At 35.0% G+C, this 21,185-nt stretch overlaps 1 protein-coding gene across 20 annotated transcripts in view; it reads left to right on the top strand.

Moving 5' to 3' along the window:
• The first annotated feature begins 18,924 nt into the window (after nt 1-18,924).
• Nucleotides 18,925-21,185, top strand: part of cadpsb (Ca2+-dependent activator protein for secretion b) — a 57,642-nt gene continuing 55,381 nt past the window's right edge. For 4 of the 20 annotated variants that reach the window (XM_058632872.1, XM_058632876.1, XM_058632877.1 and 1 more), the window contains exon 1: nt 18,940-19,625. In XM_058632872.1, the coding sequence (XP_058488855.1) occupies nt 19,293-19,625 (333 nt within the window). In that variant the 5' untranslated portion in view covers nt 18,940-19,292. Of the gene's footprint in view, nt 19,626-21,185 lie in introns of all 20 variants that reach the window. The other 16 variants (XM_058632868.1, XM_058632871.1, XM_058632887.1 and 13 more) reach the window with 11 other exon arrangements.

The following is a 21,185-nucleotide window of genomic DNA, read 5'->3' on the forward strand; positions in this document are numbered from 1 at the left end:
AGTATGTCGTCCAAAATTTGACAAAAACGTCATACTTTAGTAGGCCTTCCAAATTTTGACAAAAATGTCATAGTTTAGTATGTCGTCCAAAATTTGACAAAAACGTCATAGTTTAATATGTCGTCCAAAATTGGACAAAAACGTCATAGTTTAGTATGTCGTCCAAAATTTGACAAAAATGTCATAGTTTAGTATCTCGTCCAAAATTTGACAAAAACGTCATAGTTTAGTATGTCGTCCAAAATTTGAAAAAAACGTCATAGTTTGGTATGTCGTCCAAAATTTGACAAAAACTTCATAGTTTAGTATGTCGTCCAAAATTTGACGAAAATGTCATAGTTTAGTATGTCGTCCAAAATTTGATAAAAACGTCATACTTTAGTATGTCGTCCAAAATTTGACAAAAATGTCAGTTTAATATGTCGTCCAAAATTGGACAAAAACGTCATAGTTTAGTATGTCGTCCAAAATTTGACGAAAATGTCATAGTTTAGTATGTCGTCCAAAATTTGACAAAAACTTCATAGTTTAGTATGTCGTCCAAAATTTGACAAAAATGTCATAGTTTAGTATGTCGTCCAAAATTTGACAAAAACGTCATACTTTAGTATGTCGTCCAAAATTTGACAAAAATGTCATAGTTTAGTATGTCGTCCAAAATTTGACAAAAACGTCATAGTTTAGTATGTCGTCCAAAATATGACAAAAATGTCATAGTTTAGTATGTCGTCCAAAATTTGACAAAAACGTCATAGTTTAATATGTCGTCCAAAATTGGACAAAAACGTCATAGTTTAGTATGTCGTCCAAAATTTGACAAAAATGTCATAGTTTAGTATCTCGTCAAAAATTTGACTAAAATGTCATAGTTTAGTATTTCGTCCAAAATTTTCCAAAACGTCATAGTTTAGTATGTCGTCAAAAATTGGACAAAAATGTCATAGTTTAGTATGTCGTCCAAAATTTGATAAAAACGTCATACTTTAGTATGTCGTCCACAATTTGACAAAAATGTCATAGTTTAGTATGTCGTCCAAAATTTGACAAAAACGTCATACTTTAGTATGTCGTCCAAAATTTGACAAAAATGTCATAGTTTAGTATGTCGTCCAAAATTTGACGAAAATGTCATAGTTTAGTATGTCGTCCAAAATTTGACAAAAACGTCATACTTTAGTATGTCGTCCAATATTTGACAAAAATGTCATAGTTTAGTATGTCGTCCAAAATTTGACAAAAACGTCATACTTTAGTATGTCGTCCAATATTTGACAAAAATGTCATAGTTTAGTATGTCGTCCAAAATTTGACAAAAATGTCATAGTTTAGTATGTCGTCCAAAATTTGACGAAAATGTCATAGTTTAGTATGTCGTCCAAAATTTGACAAAAACGTCATAGTTTAGTATGTCGTCCAAAATTTGACAAAAACGTCATAGTTTAGTATGTCGTCCAAAATTTGACAAAAATGTCATAGTTTAGTATGTCTTCCAAAATTTGACAAAATCGTCATAGTTTAGTATGTCGTCCAAAATTTGACAAAAACGTCATAGTTTAGTTTGTCGTAAAAAATTTGACAAAAACGTCATAGTTTAGTATGTCGTCCAAAATTTGAAAAAAACGTCATAGTTTGGTATGTCGTCCAAAATTTGACAAAAACTTCATAGTTTAGTATGTCGTCCAAAATTTGACGAAAATGTCATAGTTTAGTATGTCGTCCAAAATTTGATAAAAACGTCATACTTTAGTATGTCGTCCAAAATTTGACAAAAATGTCATAGTTTAATATGTCGTCCAAAATTGGACAAAAACGTCATAGTTTAGTATGTCGTCCAAAATTTGACGAAAATGTCATAGTTTAGTATGTCGTCCAAAATTTGACAAAAACTTCATAGTTTAGTATGTCGTCCAAAATTTGACAAAAATGTCATAGTTTAGTATGTCGTCCAAAATTTGACAAAAACGTCATACTTTAGTATGTCGTCCAAAATTTGACAAAAATGTCATAGTTTAGTATGTCGTCCAAAATTTGACAAAAACGTCATAGTTTAGTATGTCGTCCAAAATTTGACAAAAATGTCATAGTTTAGTATGTCGTCCAAAATTTGACAAAAACGTCATAGTTTAGTATGTCGTCCAAAATATGACAAAAATGTCATAGTTTAGTATGTCGTCCAAAATTTGACAAAAACGTCATAGTTTAATATGTCGTCCAAAATTGGACAAAAACGTCATAGTTTAGTATGTCGTCCAAAATTTGACAAAAATGTCATAGTTTAGTATCTCGTCAAAAATTTGACTAAAATGTCATAGTTTAGTATTTCGTCCAAAATTTTCCAAAACGTCATAGTTTAGTATGTCGTCAAAAATTGGACAAAAATGTCATAGTTTAGTATGTCGTCCAAAATTTGATAAAAACGTCATACTTTAGTATGTCGTCCACAATTTGACAAAAATGTCATAGTTTAGTATGTCGTCCAAAATTTGACAAAAACGTCATACTTTAGTATGTCGTCCAAAATTTGACAAAAATGTCATAGTTTAGTATGTCGTCCAAAATTTGACGAAAATGTCATAGTTTAGTATGTCGTCCAAAATTTGACAAAAACGTCATACTTTAGTATGTCGTCCAATATTTGACAAAAATGTCATAGTTTAGTATGTCGTCCAAAATTTGACAAAAACGTCATACTTTAGTATGTCGTCCAATATTTGACAAAAATGTCATAGTTTAGTATGTCGTCCAAAATTTGACAAAAATGTCATAGTTTAGTATGTCGTCCAAAATTTGACGAAAATGTCATAGTTTAGTATGTCGTCCAAAATTTGACAAAAACGTCATAGTTTAGTATGTCGTCCAAAATTTGACAAAAACGTCATAGTTTAGTATGTCGTCCAAAATTTGACAAAAATGTCATAGTTTAGTATGTCTTCCAAAATTTGACAAAATCGTCATAGTTTAGTATGTCGTCCAAAATTTGACAAAAACGTCATAGTTTAGTTTGTCGTAAAAAATTTGACAAAAACGTCATAGTTTAGTATGTCGTCCAAAATTTGACAAAAACGTCATAGTTTAGTATGTCGTCCAAAATTTGACAAAAATGACGTACTTCAGTATTTAGGAGACTCTTTTATCCAAAGCAACTTAAGTTGAAATCAGTCATTTGCCCATCAGCAAAGGGGGGAGCTGAACTTGCGACCATGAAGTCTGTCGCACAGAGGGCACTGGTCTTAACCACTTAACCACCATGCCACTCAGGTCTTACAGTAAAATGTCATTGTTTTGTATGTCGTCCAAAATTTTCCAAAACGTCATAGTTTAGTATGTGGTCCAAAATTTGACGAAAATGTCATAGTTTAGTATGTCGTCCAAATTTTGACAAAAACATCATAGTTTAGTATGTTGACAAAAATGTCATAGTTTAGTATGTCGTCCAAAATTTGAGAAAAACGTCATAGTTTAGTATGTTGACAAAAACGTCATAGTTTAGTATGTTGTCCAAAATTTGACGAAAACGTCATAGTTTAGTATGTCGTCCAAAATATGACAAAAATGTCATAGTTTAGTATGTCGTCCAAAATTTGACGAAAACGTCATAGTTTAGTATGTCGTCCAAAATTTGACAAAAACGTCATAGTTTAGTATGTCGTCCAAAATTTGACGAAAACGTCATAGTTTAGTATGTCGTCCAAAATTTGACGAAAACGTCATAGTTTAGTATGTCGTCCAAAATTTGACGAAAACGTCATTGTTTAGTACGTCGTCCAAAATTTGACAAAAATGTCATAGTTTAGTATGTCGTCCAAAATTTGACAAAAACGTCATAGTTTAGTATGTCGTCCAAAATATGACAAAAATGTCATAGTTTAGTATGTCGTCCAAAATTGGACAAAAACGTCATAGTTTAATATGTCGTCCAAAATTGGACAAAAACGTCATAGTTTAGTATGTCGTCCAAAATTTGACAAAAATGTCATAGTTTAGTATGTCGTCAAAAATTTGACAAAAATGTCATAGTTTAGTATGTCGTCCAAAATTTTCCAATACGTCATAGTTTAGTATGTCGTCCAAAATTTGACAAAAACGTCATAGTTTAGTATGTCGTCCAAAATTTGACAAAAACGTCATAGTTTAGTATGTCGTCCAAAATTTGACAAAAATGTCATAGTTTAGTATGTCGTCCAAAATATGACAAAAATGTCATAGTTTAGTATGTCGTCGAAAATTTGATAAAAACGTCATAGTTTAGTATGTCGTCCAAAATTTGACAAAAATGTCATAGTTTAGTATGTTGTCCAAAATTTGACAAAATGTCATAGTTTAGTTTGTCATCCAAAATTTGACAAAAATGTCATAGTTTAGTATGTTGTCAAAAAATTTTCAAAAACGTCATAGTTTAGTATGTCGTCCAAAATTTGACAAAAACGTCATAGTTTAGTATGTTGTCCAAAATTTGACAAAAACGTCATAGTTTAGTATGTCGTCCAAAATTTGACAAAAACATCATAGTTTAGTATGTTGTCCAAAATTTGACGAAAATGTCATAGTTTAGTATGTCGTCCAAAATTTGACAAAAATGTCATAGTTTAGTATGTCGTCCAAAATTTGACAAAAACGTCATACTTTAGTAGGCCTTCCAAATTTTGACAAAAATGTCATAGTTTAGTATGTCGTCCAAAATTTGACAAAAACGTCATAGTTTAATATGTCGTCCAAAATTGGACAAAAACGTCATAGTTTAGTATGTCGTCCAAAATTTGACAAAAATGTCATAGTTTAGTATCTCGTCCAAAATTTGACAAAAACGTCATAGTTTAGTATGTCGTCCAAAATTTGAAAAAAACGTCATAGTTTGGTATGTCGTCCAAAATTTGACAAAAACTTCATAGTTTAGTATGTCGTCCAAAATTTGACGAAAATGTCATAGTTTAGTATGTCGTCCAAAATTTGATAAAAACGTCATACTTTAGTATGTCGTCCAAAATTTGACAAAAATGTCAGTTTAATATGTCGTCCAAAATTGGACAAAAACGTCATAGTTTAGTATGTCGTCCAAAATTTGACGAAAATGTCATAGTTTAGTATGTCGTCCAAAATTTGACAAAAACTTCATAGTTTAGTATGTCGTCCAAAATTTGACAAAAATGTCATAGTTTAGTATGTCGTCCAAAATTTGACAAAAACGTCATACTTTAGTATGTCGTCCAAAATTTGACAAAAATGTCATAGTTTAGTATGTCGTCCAAAATTTGACAAAAACGTCATAGTTTAGTATGTCGTCCAAAATTTGACAAAAATGTCATAGTTTAGTATGTCGTCCAAAATTTGACAAAAACGTCATAGTTTAGTATGTCGTCCAAAATATGACAAAAATGTCATAGTTTAGTATGTCGTCCAAAATTTGACAAAAACGTCATAGTTTAATATGTCGTCCAAAATTGGACAAAAACGTCATAGTTTAGTATGTCGTCCAAAATTTGACAAAAATGTCATAGTTTAGTATCTCGTCAAAAATTTGACTAAAATGTCATAGTTTAGTATTTCGTCCAAAATTTTCCAAAACGTCATAGTTTAGTATGTCGTCAAAAATTGGACAAAAATGTCATAGTTTAGTATGTCGTCCAAAATTTGATAAAAACGTCATACTTTAGTATGTCGTCCACAATTTGACAAAAATGTCATAGTTTAGTATGTCGTCCAAAATTTGACAAAAACGTCATACTTTAGTATGTCGTCCAAAATTTGACAAAAATGTCATAGTTTAGTATGTCGTCCAAAATTTGACGAAAATGTCATAGTTTAGTATGTCGTCCAAAATTTGACAAAAACGTCATACTTTAGTATGTCGTCCAATATTTGACAAAAATGTCATAGTTTAGTATGTCGTCCAAAATTTGACAAAAACGTCATACTTTAGTATGTCGTCCAATATTTGACAAAAATGTCATAGTTTAGTATGTCGTCCAAAATTTGACAAAAATGTCATAGTTTAGTATGTCGTCCAAAATTTGACGAAAATGTCATAGTTTAGTATGTCGTCCAAAATTTGACAAAAACGTCATAGTTTAGTATGTCGTCCAAAATTTGACAAAAACGTCATAGTTTAGTATGTCGTCCAAAATTTGACAAAAATGTCATAGTTTAGTATGTCTTCCAAAATTTGACAAAATCGTCATAGTTTAGTATGTCGTCCAAAATTTGACAAAAACGTCATAGTTTAGTTTGTCGTAAAAAATTTGACAAAAACGTCATAGTTTAGTATGTCGTCCAAAATTTGACAAAAACGTCATAGTTTAGTATGTCGTCCAAAATTTGACAAAAATGACGTACTTCAGTATTTAGGAGACTCTTTTATCCAAAGCAACTTAAGTTGAAATCAGTCATTTGCCCATCAGCAAAGGGGGGAGCTGAACTTGCGACCATGAAGTCTGTCGCACAGAGGGCACTGGTCTTAACCACTTAACCACCATGCCACTCAGGTCTTACAGTAAAATGTCATTGTTTTGTATGTCGTCCAAAATTTTCCAAAACGTCATAGTTTAGTATGTGGTCCAAAATTTGACGAAAATGTCATAGTTTAGTATGTCGTCCAAATTTTGACAAAAACATCATAGTTTAGTATGTTGACAAAAATGTCATAGTTTAGTATGTCGTCCAAAATTTGAGAAAAACGTCATAGTTTAGTATGTTGACAAAAACGTCATAGTTTAGTATGTTGTCCAAAATTTGACGAAAACGTCATAGTTTAGTATGTCGTCCAAAATATGACAAAAATGTCATAGTTTAGTATGTCGTCCAAAATTTGACGAAAACGTCATAGTTTAGTATGTCGTCCAAAATTTGACAAAAACGTCATAGTTTAGTATGTCGTCCAAAATTTGACGAAAACGTCATAGTTTAGTATGTCGTCCAAAATTTGACGAAAACGTCATAGTTTAGTATGTCGTCCAAAATTTGACGAAAACGTCATTGTTTAGTACGTCGTCCAAAATTTGACAAAAATGTCATAGTTTAGTATGTCGTCCAAAATTTGACAAAAACGTCATAGTTTAGTATGTCGTCCAAAATATGACAAAAATGTCATAGTTTAGTATGTCGTCCAAAATTGGACAAAAACGTCATAGTTTAATATGTCGTCCAAAATTGGACAAAAACGTCATAGTTTAGTATGTCGTCCAAAATTTGACAAAAATGTCATAGTTTAGTATGTTGACAAAAACGTCATAGTTTAGTATGTTGTCCAAAATTTGACGAAAACGTCATAGTTTAGTATGTCGTCCAAAATATGACAAAAATGTCATAGTTTAGTATGTCGTCCAAAATTTGACGAAAACGTCATAGTTTAGTATGTCGTCCAAAATTTGACAAAAACGTCATAGTTTAGTATGTCGTCCAAAATTTGACGAAAACGTCATAGTTTAGTATGTCGTCCAAAATTTGACGAAAACGTCATAGTTTAGTATGTCGTCCAAAATTTGACGAAAACGTCATTGTTTAGTACGTCGTCCAAAATTTGACAAAAATGTCATAGTTTAGTATGTCGTCCAAAATTTGACAAAAATGTCATAGTTTAGTATGTCGTCAAAAATTTGACAAAAATGTCATAGTTTAGTATGTCGTCCAAAATTTTCCAATACGTCATAGTTTAGTATGTCGTCCAAAATTTGACAAAAACGTCATAGTTTAGTATGTCGTCCAAAATTTGACAAAAACGTCATAGTTTAGTATGTCGTCCAAAATTTGACAAAAATGTCATAGTTTAGTATGTCGTCCAAAATATGACAAAAATGTCATAGTTTAGTATGTCGTCGAAAATTTGATAAAAACGTCATAGTTTAGTATGTCGTCCAAAATTTGACAAAAATGTCATAGTTTAGTATGTTGTCCAAAATTTGACAAAATGTCATAGTTTAGTTTGTCATCCAAAATTTGACAAAAATGTCATAGTTTAGTATGTTGTCAAAAAATTTTCAAAAACGTCATAGTTTAGTATGTCGTCCAAAATTTGACAAAAACGTCATAGTTTAGTATGTTGTCCAAAATTTGACAAAAACGTCATAGTTTAGTATGTCGTCCAAAATTTGACAAAAACATCATAGTTTAGTATGTTGTCCAAAATTTGACGAAAATGTCATAGTTTAGTATGTCGTCCAAAATTTGACAAAAATGTCATAGTTTAGTATGTCGTCCAAAATTTGACAAAAACGTCATACTTTAGTAGGCCTTCCAAATTTTGACAAAAATGTCATAGTTTAGTATGTCGTCCAAAATTTGACAAAAACGTCATAGTTTAATATGTCGTCCAAAATTGGACAAAAACGTCATAGTTTAGTATGTCGTCCAAAATTTGACAAAAATGTCATAGTTTAGTATCTCGTCCAAAATTTGACAAAAACGTCATAGTTTAGTATGTCGTCCAAAATTTGAAAAAAACGTCATAGTTTGGTATGTCGTCCAAAATTTGACAAAAACTTCATAGTTTAGTATGTCGTCCAAAATTTGACGAAAATGTCATAGTTTAGTATGTCGTCCAAAATTTGATAAAAACGTCATACTTTAGTATGTCGTCCAAAATTTGACAAAAATGTCAGTTTAATATGTCGTCCAAAATTGGACAAAAACGTCATAGTTTAGTATGTCGTCCAAAATTTGACGAAAATGTCATAGTTTAGTATGTCGTCCAAAATTTGACAAAAACTTCATAGTTTAGTATGTCGTCCAAAATTTGACAAAAATGTCATAGTTTAGTATGTCGTCCAAAATTTGACAAAAACGTCATACTTTAGTATGTCGTCCAAAATTTGACAAAAATGTCATAGTTTAGTATGTCGTCCAAAATTTGACAAAAACGTCATAGTTTAGTATGTCGTCCAAAATTTGACAAAAATGTCATAGTTTAGTATGTCGTCCAAAATATGACAAAAATGTCATAGTTTAGTATGTCGTCCAAAATTTGACAAAAACGTCATAGTTTAATATGTCGTCCAAAATTGGACAAAAACGTCATAGTTTAGTATGTCGTCCAAAATTTGACAAAAATGTCATAGTTTAGTATCTCGTCAAAAATTTGACTAAAATGTCATAGTTTAGTATTTCGTCCAAAATTTTCCAAAACGTCATAGTTTAGTATGTCGTCAAAAATTGGACAAAAATGTCATAGTTTAGTATGTCGTCCAAAATTTGATAAAAACGTCATACTTTAGTATGTCGTCCACAATTTGACAAAAATGTCATAGTTTAGTATGTCGTCCAAAATTTGACAAAAACGTCATACTTTAGTATGTCGTCCAAAATTTGACAAAAATGTCATAGTTTAGTATGTCGTCCAAAATTTGACGAAAATGTCATAGTTTAGTATGTCGTCCAAAATTTGACAAAAACGTCATACTTTAGTATGTCGTCCAATATTTGACAAAAATGTCATAGTTTAGTATGTCGTCCAAAATTTGACAAAAACGTCATACTTTAGTATGTCGTCCAATATTTGACAAAAATGTCATAGTTTAGTATGTCGTCCAAAATTTGACAAAAATGTCATAGTTTAGTATGTCGTCCAAAATTTGACGAAAATGTCATAGTTTAGTATGTCGTCCAAAATTTGACAAAAACGTCATAGTTTAGTATGTCGTCCAAAATTTGACAAAAACGTCATAGTTTAGTATGTCGTCCAAAATTTGACAAAAATGTCATAGTTTAGTATGTCTTCCAAAATTTGACAAAATCGTCATAGTTTAGTATGTCGTCCAAAATTTGACAAAAACGTCATAGTTTAGTTTGTCGTAAAAAATTTGACAAAAACGTCATAGTTTAGTATGTCGTCCAAAATTTGACAAAAACGTCATAGTTTAGTATGTCGTCCAAAATTTGACAAAAATGACGTACTTCAGTATTTAGGAGACTCTTTTATCCAAAGCAACTTAAGTTGAAATCAGTCATTTGCCCATCAGCAAAGGGGGGAGCTGAACTTGCGACCATGAAGTCTGTCGCACAGAGGGCACTGGTCTTAACCACTTAACCACCATGCCACTCAGGTCTTACAGTAAAATGTCATTGTTTTGTATGTCGTCCAAAATTTTCCAAAACGTCATAGTTTAGTATGTGGTCCAAAATTTGACGAAAATGTCATAGTTTAGTATGTCGTCCAAATTTTGACAAAAACATCATAGTTTAGTATGTTGACAAAAATGTCATAGTTTAGTATGTCGTCCAAAATTTGAGAAAAACGTCATAGTTTAGTATGTTGACAAAAACGTCATAGTTTAGTATGTTGTCCAAAATTTGACGAAAACGTCATAGTTTAGTATGTCGTCCAAAATATGACAAAAATGTCATAGTTTAGTATGTCGTCCAAAATTTGACGAAAACGTCATAGTTTAGTATGTCGTCCAAAATTTGACAAAAACGTCATAGTTTAGTATGTCGTCCAAAATTTGACGAAAACGTCATAGTTTAGTATGTCGTCCAAAATTTGACGAAAACGTCATAGTTTAGTATGTCGTCCAAAATTTGACGAAAACGTCATTGTTTAGTACGTCGTCCAAAATTTGACAAAAATGTCATAGTTTAGTATGTCGTCCAAAATTTGACAAAAACGTCATAGTTTAGTATGTCGTCCAAAATATGACAAAAATGTCATAGTTTAGTATGTCGTCCAAAATTGGACAAAAACGTCATAGTTTAATATGTCGTCCAAAATTGGACAAAAACGTCATAGTTTAGTATGTCGTCCAAAATTTGACAAAAATGTCATAGTTTAGTATGTCGTCAAAAATTTGACAAAAATGTCATAGTTTAGTATGTCGTCCAAAATTTTCCAATACGTCATAGTTTAGTATGTCGTCCAAAATTTGACAAAAACGTCATAGTTTAGTATGTCGTCCAAAATTTGACAAAAACGTCATAGTTTAGTATGTCGTCCAAAATTTGACAAAAATGTCATAGTTTAGTATGTCGTCCAAAATATGACAAAAATGTCATAGTTTAGTATGTCGTCGAAAATTTGATAAAAACGTCATAGTTTAGTATGTCGTCCAAAATTTGACAAAAATGTCATAGTTTAGTATGTTGTCCAAAATTTGACAAAATGTCATAGTTTAGTTTGTCATCCAAAATTTGACAAAAATGTCATAGTTTAGTATGTTGTCAAAAAATTTTCAAAAACGTCATAGTTTAGTATGTCGTCCAAAATTTGACAAAAACGTCATAGTTTAGTATGTTGTCCAAAATTTGACAAAAACGTCATAGTTTAGTATGTCGTCCAAAATTTGACAAAAACATCATAGTTTAGTATGTTGTCCAAAATTTGACGAAAATGTCATAGTTTAGTATGTCGTCCAAAATTTGATAAAAACGTCATACTTTAGTATGTCGTCCAAAATTTGACAAAAATGTCATAGTTTAGTATGTCGTCCAAAATTTGACAAAAATGTCATAGTTTAGTATGTTGTCCAAAATTTGACAAAAATGTCATAGTTTAGTATGTCGTCCAAAATTTGACAAAAACGTCATAGTTTAGTATGTTGCCAAAAATGTTACCAAAACGTCATAGTTTAGTATGTCGTCCAAAATTTGACAAAAATGTCATAGTTTAGTATGTCGTCCAAAATTTTCCAAACATCATAGTTTAGTATGTCGTCCAAAATTTGACAAAAATGACGTACTTCAGTATTTAGGAGACTCTTTTATCCAAAGCAACTTAAGGTGAAATCACTCATTTGCCCAATCAGCAAAGGGGGGAGTTGAACTTGCGACCATGAAGTCTGTCACACAGAGGGTACTGGTCTTAACCACTAAACCACCATTCCACTCAGGTCTTAGAGCAAATGTCATTGTTCTGTATGTCGTCCAAAATTTGATGAAAACGTCATAGTTTAGTATGTCGTCCAAAATTTGAGAAAACGTCATAGTATGTCGTCCAAAATTTGACAAAAACGTCATAGTTTAGTTTGTCATCCAAAATGTGACAAAAATGTCATAGTTTAGTATGTTGTCAAAAATTTTTCAAAAACGTCATAGTATGTCGTCCAAAATTTGACAAAAACGTCATAGTTTAGTATGTTGTCCAAAATTTGACAAAAACGTCATAGTTTAGTATGTCGTCCAAAATTTGACAAAAACGTCATAGTTTAGTATGTTGCCAAAAATGTTACCAAAACGTCATAGTTTAGTATGTCGTCCAAAATTTGACAAAAATGTCATAGTTTAGTATGTCGTCCAAAATTTTCCAAACATCATAGTTTAGTATGTCGTCCAAAATTTGACAAAAATGACGTACTTCAGTATTTAGGAGACTCTTTTATCCAAAGCAACTTAAGTTGAAATCAGTCATTTGCCCAATCAGCAAAGGGGGGAGTTGAACTTGCGACCATGAAGTCTGTCACACAGAGGGTACTGGTCTTAACCACTAAACCACCATGCCACTCAGGTCTTAGAGCAAATGTCATTGTTCTGTATGTCGTCCAAAATTTGACAAAAACGTCATAGTTTAGTATGTTGACAAAAACGTCATAGTTTAGTATGTTGTCCAAAATTTGACAAAAACGTCATAGTTTAGTATGTTGACAAAAACGTCATAGTTTAGTATGTTGTCCAAAATTTGACAAAAACGTCATAGTTTAGTATGTCGTCCAAAATTTGACGAAAAAGTCATAGTTTAGTATGTCGTCCAAAATTTGACAAAAACGTCATAGTTTAGTATGTCGTCCAAAATTTGACAAAAACGTCATAGTTTAGTATGTCGTCCAAAATTTTCCAAAACGTCAGATTTTAGTATGTCGTCCAAAATTTGACGAAAATGTCATAGTTTAGTATGTCGTCCAAAATTTGATAAAAACGTCATACTTTAGTATGTCGTCCAAAATTTGACAAAAATGTCATAGTTTAGTATGTCGTCCAAAATTTGACAACAATGTCATAGTTTAGTATGTCGTCCAAAATTTGACAAAAATGTCATAGTTTAGTATGTTGCCAAAAATGTTACCAAAACGTCATAGTTTAGTATGTCGTCCAAAATTTGACAAAAATGTCATAGTATGTCGTCCAAAATTTGACAAAAATGACGTACTTCAGTATTTAGGAGACTCTTTTATCCAAAGCAACTTAAGTTGAAATCAGTCATTTGCCCAATCAGCAAAGGCGGGAGTTGAACTTGCGACCATGAAGTCTGTCACACAGAGGGTACTGGTCTTAACCACTAAACCACCATGCCACTCAGGTCTTAGAGCAAATGTCATTGTTCTGTATGTCGTCCAAAATTTGACAAAAACGTCATAGTTTAGTATGTCGTCCAAAATTTGACGAAAACGTCATAGTTTAGTATGTCGTCCAAAATTTGACGAAAACGTCATAGTTTAGTATGTCGTCCAAAATTGGACAAAAACGTCATAGTTTAGTATGTCGTCTAAAATATGACAAAAATGTCATAGTTTAGTATGTCGTCCAAAATTTGACAAAAATGTCATAGTTTAGTATGTCGTCCAAAATATGACAAAAATGTCATAGTTTAGTATGTCGTCCAAAATTTGACAAAAATGTCATAGTTTAGTATGTCGTCCAAAATATGACAAAAATGTCATAGTTTAGTATGTCGTCCAAAATTTGACAAAAACGTCATAGTTTAGTATGTCATCCAAAATTTGACAAAAATGTCATAGTTTAGTATGTTGACAAAATGTCATAGTTTAGTATGTCGTCCAAAATTTGACAAAAATGTCATAGTTTAGTATGTTGCCAAAAATTTTACCAAAACGTCATAGTTTAGTATGTCGTCCAAAATATGACAAAAATGTCATAGTTTAGTATGTTGTCGAAAATTTGACAAAAACGTCATAGTTTAGTATGTTGTCCAAAATTTGACAAAAACGTCATAGTTTAGTATGTCGTCCAAAATTTGACGAAAACGTCATAGTTTAGTATGTCGTCCAAAATTTGACAAAAATCAGGCATCAGCAGCAGGCACTAATTCCATTGAATCTTAAACAAATTCATCTGCAAAACAGTAATCTAATCTAATCTAATCCGACTCCAATATGAATCCTGTTTTATAAACATTGTAAAGCCAATTATTCAATGGTTTTTAACCGTTAGTGCTCACGTGGCAGTGATTACGTGGTGTTGAGTCAAAGTTATGATTCATTTTATTTAGCATTTTTAGTCATGATATAAAGTAGCAATAATTGTGCAGAAGTCACTACATAAATGTGCTTTTATTTTCCTTTTGTTCATAAAAAACGAGTCAAGTTAACTTTGAACTGTGACGTATTCCCAAATTTCACAAATTCAATTCTGATTTTAAACATTTTGAGTACTTTTTGCTCAGGTGTGTTCATATAGTTGGTGAAAATGAAATAACTGTTTCATCAGATTGCCTATAGGTTGTGCTGAAAAAAGTATATAAGACACACTTTAGTGCACATTCTTATAACCACTGTATATACTGTATATTTTAACAGAGTCATGGAAAAAACACACTAACTTAATATGAGTTTTACATTTTTCCTCCAACAGAGGGCAGTACTCAGCCGTGGTGATTGAGGAGGAAACGTGTGATGCTGCAGTGATGAGCTCCTCTTCCTTTCCTTACTGCTTTTGATCTCTCCCCCCTCTGCAAATGCGACTTAATGATTATGTCCGCTGTATGTACAATACGCTAAATACACAGCAGCTCACTGACTGCTGTGCCCACTGATTGGATAAACCGTTTACTCCAGTTGAAGAGGAGGAGGAGGGTGCTGGTCTAACTGCTGTAGGGCTTTACATCATGTTTAAAGTGGTGAGGCTCCAGCTTCTCGCTGCATTATTAATGACTCCTTTTTCTAGCACCGTCTCCTCCTCTACCCTGAAAAGTGTGCGAGGAAGAGGTGAGCATCAATCTGGTGGTTTCCATGAGGCCTCTCCACCTGTCACTAAGAAGAATTCGCAATAAAAAAAAAGCAAGAAGAAAAAAAAAGCCCACTCATCGTTGATTTAGATTTTTAATTTTCTTGCATACGACCACTTCTGAAACATGCAGAGAGTGGAGGCGATGTTCAAAAGACTGATCATTTCAGTGTAAAATGGAATGAGAGAAAAGTAACGTCCACTCCAATCTCCCATTGTGAGAATACATTTTTAAATCATAAATCTTGGATCATAACCTTTATAAGTGAAATGACATATTTCCACATTTCACAAATTCAATCGGATTTTAAAACATTTTGAGTACTTTTTGCTTAGGTGTGTTCATAAGTTGCACATTCTCTGCTAAATGACATGTAATGTAATGTTATAGCCTCTGTATATGTTTAAACATAGTCATGGAAAAAAGCAGCCGAAATACTCTGTGTTCTAAGAGTTAAAGTTGCTTATGAACAGTAATGTGAGTGAACATTATGGGAGTTAGATGTTGAGTGAGGCTTCAACGTTTCATCCCCGACCTTGGATGAACCATAGGATGAAATTAATCTCCGAAGCTTTCAGTTTATACCACATGATCTTTATCATTCAAATGTAGCAGCTGTTCTGGAGCTTTCAGTCATATCACTTGACTTTCATGAACGCCAAACCTTATGAATTATTATTCTAGCAGTGGCAGGTTCGTAATATATGTTATTCTTACTAAGTACAGAGAAAACAAAAATTCCAGATGTTGTAATCCTCTCCATGCTTCGCTTTGTGTTCAAAGAACATGAACCTTTAATGTGTATACACTTTAGCTGGAGTAGAAGATCACAGCAGAGAACATTAGTCAATTATTAATGTTTAAAAGGTTCTGTTGCTGAGGTTAGTGTTAGACTTTTCTGGGCCGGGGGGGGGGGGGATCTCAGGAGTATGAAGTCACAGTTGAACCAAGGGGGGGAGGACAGTTGACTGCGCACCTCCTATCAGGAAAGTGTCAGTGGCCTGTTGAGAACGAGGCCAGATAAGGACAAAAAAAAAGAAATAACCTCATGATGTGAATCCACAGCGGGGGAGACAGAAAAGCCTCAAAAGGAATTTGTAGCAGGAGAGTTTTTGAGAGCATAGTAACCTGCGGGGAATTTACTGGTCAAATGCAAACGCAACATCTGGACGAGCAGCTACCTGTCACATTCAATTCCATCTCCGAGGTAAAATATGCAGCACTGAGCTCACAGTATAAAGACCGTCACGGCCATGTAAGTGTGATGGTGTGGCGTAGGTGAGCACAGTGCAGGGTCACAATCCTGACAAAACAGCTCACATTTTTACAGACAGCTCTTCTACAAATACAGTATTAAAATCGTCACCATTCCTGCTGAGGTGTAGCCACAAAATGCCTCTGCCAACATTGAAAATGCAATTTTCACTGAATTGTATGGATTTCTTTCCTACTGCTGTCTAAATGTTGTAAACTGTTGACTTTAAACCATTTTTATTCACTTTGCAACCACATTTTTATAAGTGCTTTCATACATCCATCCATCTTCTACGGCTTTATCCTCCACATATGTCTCATCAAATATGTTAATGTTGTAATGTAATCATGTTTAGTGTTTTACATTTTTGTCATGTCTTGATTAGTTCATGTTGGTCCTTTGTGTCTCTTTATGTTGAGTTAGAGTCACTCATGTCCAGTCTTGTCATGCACTTGCTGTTTCATGTTGGACTCATCTTTTCCCTCTGTTTTCAGATCCTGACTTCCTCTGTTTGTGTGATTTTTCCCTCCGTGAGATTGTCAACCCCGTCACACATTGGTTTCACCTGTGTTCCCCTAACTCATGTATAAATAATCCTCGTTTCCCTTGTCTTGTGTCAGTTTCTTTTTGTATGTCCTGCTTCACAGTCCTGTTGTCCAAGTTTTTTTTAACCTACTTTGGAGTTGAGCATTTTGAGCCCCCCTAACACCACATGAGAGTCGCAGGGGGCGCTGGTGCCACTCCCAGCTGACAAAGGGCGAAAGGTGGGGTCATACCCTGGATTGGACACTAGTCCATCACAGGGACACATATAGAGACAAACAACCATTCACTCACACATTCACACCTACAGTCAATAATCTGCATGTTTTTCGGACTGTGGGAGGAAACCTATGCACACGTGGGGAGAACATGCAAACTCCATCCAACTAAGTTTTTATTATTATTATTATTATTATAGTAGTAGTAGTAGTAGTGGTGGTGGTGGTGGTGGTAATATAAGTGTAGAAAGAAAAAAACAAACAAACAATCATGTAATCCTGTAGCCATCCCCTTATTTAAATCCAGGTCAGAGTTTTGAGTTATGGACACATACTGATATACTGTAGAATGGCACTAAAGACATCACCTCTCTGGCAGAGATAAGAACAGCCAGGAACCCTTAATAGGTTGCAGACGAATTTACATTGTGGTGGATAAATTAAACACAAGTATCATAAATGATATATTTTTTTCCCCTCTGTGCTTTTCAAACTGTGAAATGTCAAGATATCGCTCATGAAGCAGACCTTAATAATGCAATGCAAATGCAGGCTTTGCACTGTGTTTGATTGTGGTGCACAACAGCCAACCATTGATTCATCGATCAAGATAAGAAATGAGGCGAAAGATATTTTGCTCCTGGGATTGTTTATTTATTTGTTTCTCACTCACCAGCAGAGGAAGTTACTGTGTAATTATTAATTAATCATAGTGTTTTTGCTCTCGAGCATTAGGTTGTGAGAGTTATAAGCAGGGGGTTGTTGGATACTCAGGTTGGTAAATCATATAAATGGTGGATGAATGGTTTTAATATTGTATCAAACAGGTGGAAACCCGTGTACCATCAGTAATGCAACTTTTTTCTTATGGCTCCATGGCCTGACTAAGTTAAAAGTACTTATCCGTCACAACTTTTGAACAAATTATTGGTGCACATGTATCCTTACAATAATACACATTTTGCTTTGACCCTGTATTGAATCATTGATAGTGTGTCTCTGTCCATTTATATAAGTTGACCTGGTGAGGAGCCAGAGGTGAGATACTGCAGGTGTGACAGGTCCACTGTCCTACTGTATTAACATGCATCTCCCCCTTTGCCAACTCACGATCATAATCTGCCAGCTTCAGTTTCTGGTTTTCAATCTTGAAAAGAAAAATATATCATAAGCCATTTCACTGCTGGGTAACATCTAAGATGATTGTATCAAAAAAATCCATATAAGTGTTTTTTATAAGTTGTTTTCACTGCGTCATTAAATCACAGGTTTTTTTTCTTTGTAGTGAAAATATGGAACATAATATTTGTGCCGGCTTTACTGGAAGACTCCTGTAACCAATTCAAACCACAGGATGCTCTCTTATAACTTATGATACAAGTGATTTTATCAATTGAAGTCAGGGCCGTATACTGCATAGCTCACACAACAGTGAGTATATGTTGGGAAATGTGCTCAAAAACGGTGTGAAATGATGTAGAATTTACTTGGAAGATTGATCCCATTCCATCCCCATGCCAGAACAATAAATCCCCTTTGAGCAAATTGATAACGAGTTTGTGTGACCACTGCATGATTCAATTTACTCGCAACAGATACCAGCACATGCAGCAACAATCAATTTGTCCAGCCTGTACAGGCGGAGAGAGCTGAGCAGCTGAGTGTTGATGGCTGCTATACACACCCCACCCTTTAATTCATACACACACACACACACAGTTAAGGAGCGGCCCAGGAGCCATTGTGGAAATGTCGACATCTCATCATCTGTGTCCCGTGCACTATCTGCTCATAAACTTTATAATAAATTCCCCATTTCAGAGACAATATTCAGCGTCCCGTGGCAGCCATCTTAGGTGTACCACTGCAGGACGATGTGTGGAAGCGCTGAGCATCCGTCACTCTCTGCTGCTGTGATTTTATGTTCAGCACCGCGGACAGCTCCCCGCGCTCGCTCCCGGCCTGGCAGCAGGTAGAGGCTTTTTTTTTATAAAAGAAAAAAGAAGGAAAGCAAAGAAAGGAGAGAAAAACTGCTCTCCTTCTTTTCATCACCCCCCACCCCTGCCCTTCCACTCCCTTCTCACCTCCCTCTCTTACATCCGCAGCGGTGACTGGCCAATAAAACACAGAAAATACGTAAGCATCGACGAGTGCTCGGCGCAGGCGGAGAGAGCTCAGTGTGAAGCAGACTCAACCCTCCAGCTCCACTCGTACTGCTGACATCTCTCAGCGAGCGAGTACAACCAGGGCCCCGTCACCCTGTCCTGACTTCGAAATCTACATTAGATCTCCAGGCGCGTTAGGATAAGACAACGGTGCAGCACTAAGAAAAAAAAAAAAAAATAACAATTTGGTAGGCTTAGGTCAGCTTTAGGGACGCAGTCACCTCTAGAGCAAGATGTTAGATCCGTCGTCCAGCGAGGAGGAATCTGATGGGATAGTGGAGGAGGAATGCAAGGAGACGAGGGCACCCCAGGCCGGATCCCGCATCTCACCGAGCAGGACCAGCGAGAGCTCGGGTGGACTCGCGCCCAGCAGCAGCCGCAGCAGTGCCCGTCCGACTAGCCCGAGCCCGTCGGCCGTCAGCGAGGAGAAGGAGGATCTGGAGAAGCTGCAGAGGGACGAAGAGGACCGTAAAAAGAAGCTGCAGCTCTATGTGTTTGTGATGCGATGCATTGCTTACCCATTCAATGCAAAACAGCCCACAGACATGGCAAGGCGACAGCAGAAGGTAAGGGCCCTTGGGTGCAAAGGCATAATTAATAACCACATGCTGACGAAATGCCTGCTTTCTTTTCTCAGATGTCGCTGATGACCTACATAAGCTATACAGTGGGGTTTTGGCCAATAGGCCTGTAAATCACTGCATGGATTCAGCACAGTTCCATTGGGGGGAAGAAAATGTTTATTTTCTCACGCTAGAATCTGAAGGAAAAAAAAAAAAAGAATCCTTGGAGCATAACAGGAGCATCGAGATAGATAGTGAAAGGACACATGGTTGCCCACTGCAGAGCTGCAGACTGAGAGCAGTTCATGTTTCTCTACTACACACCAGCTCACAAGTGAGATCAGTCCCAGAGCAAACCTAGAAACAGAAAGGGCGTTCAGGAGAAGGTGGGATGGAGGTTTAAAACAGGATGGTGTCCTTGTCCTTGTTGGCCCACAGTCTCACCAAAGAACTGCATTCCACGTGATATGTAGCTGCATGTGGCTCTGTGTCCTGCTCTCCTGGCAGAAACCCAATCCCAACCCGTTTGCGCCATCACTTATCCCGTCAGTTTGGCCTCCCAAGGTGACTTCTGGGCACAGACCTCTTGTGGAGGGTTACTTAATAGCCTCTGCAGATGAGCAGGCTCCACTGGATGGGTTACAGTGAACTAGTTGCTCTGAAATTAACATGTTCGTCATTTAATATTTACTATTTACAGAATAATATCACGATTTAATTCACAGGAGAAGGTCCAGATTTGGGCTGTTTACAAAACCAGGCCCCGCATCCTGTTTTTGTCTGTCTGTGTTGCCTCGTTGATGTTTGAGCCAGTTTCGGGTCATGATGTCCTTACTGTCAAAGTCACAGTGCAAAGGCCCTACTGTACCTGCGGAGGAATGAACTGATCTCTAATCAGGAGCTAAAGGGATGAGCTGATACCATAACTCTTAAATCACTGCATTGAATATTGGAAAAAGAAAACATAAAAATCCGATACGATCTGTCGACCCTTAAAAAAAAAAACAGTGTAAATGCTTTTTTTTTTTAAAATGCATTTGTGAAATGGCTGCGTACAGCTCAGTTGTAAATACACCAGCATGAATTTCATATTTACAGCTAAGATTGCGTTGGACTGATGTTGATATCGATAGATATTCAAGGTTGTGACATCAGTTATATCAGGCACAAAAACAGTGTTATGGTATGGAGCTGTTGTATGGTTGTTGTTCTCAGACACGATGAAGAGCGTGTTTTAAGGCTACCTTCATGTTGTAAAGAAAGACAAGTCATCACATGTCTCGGTGAGATACGGGCGTCTTGTATCTCCCTTCACAAGTGTGGCCTCTGTGGACTCGTTCAGCTCAGTTGATCTAAGGACGACCATGCATCACTCCCACAGGAAACAGGAAGTCCCGTTGTTTTTGTCAAAATATGTGGACAGTATGTCTTCCTCTGTCCCACAGCTTAGTGAATTTTCTGCTGAGTCATGAGCATGTGCATGTGGGAGGCATAAGTAATGCTTCCATCTATTTGTTTCTTTAGTCATGTTCTGCGTAGGTTAAACTGATAGTCTAATATATG

The sequence above is a fragment of the Solea solea genome, chromosome 6 (assembly GCF_958295425.1).
Source record: "Solea solea chromosome 6, fSolSol10.1, whole genome shotgun sequence".
Taxonomy (NCBI): domain Eukaryota; kingdom Metazoa; phylum Chordata; class Actinopteri; order Pleuronectiformes; family Soleidae; genus Solea; species Solea solea.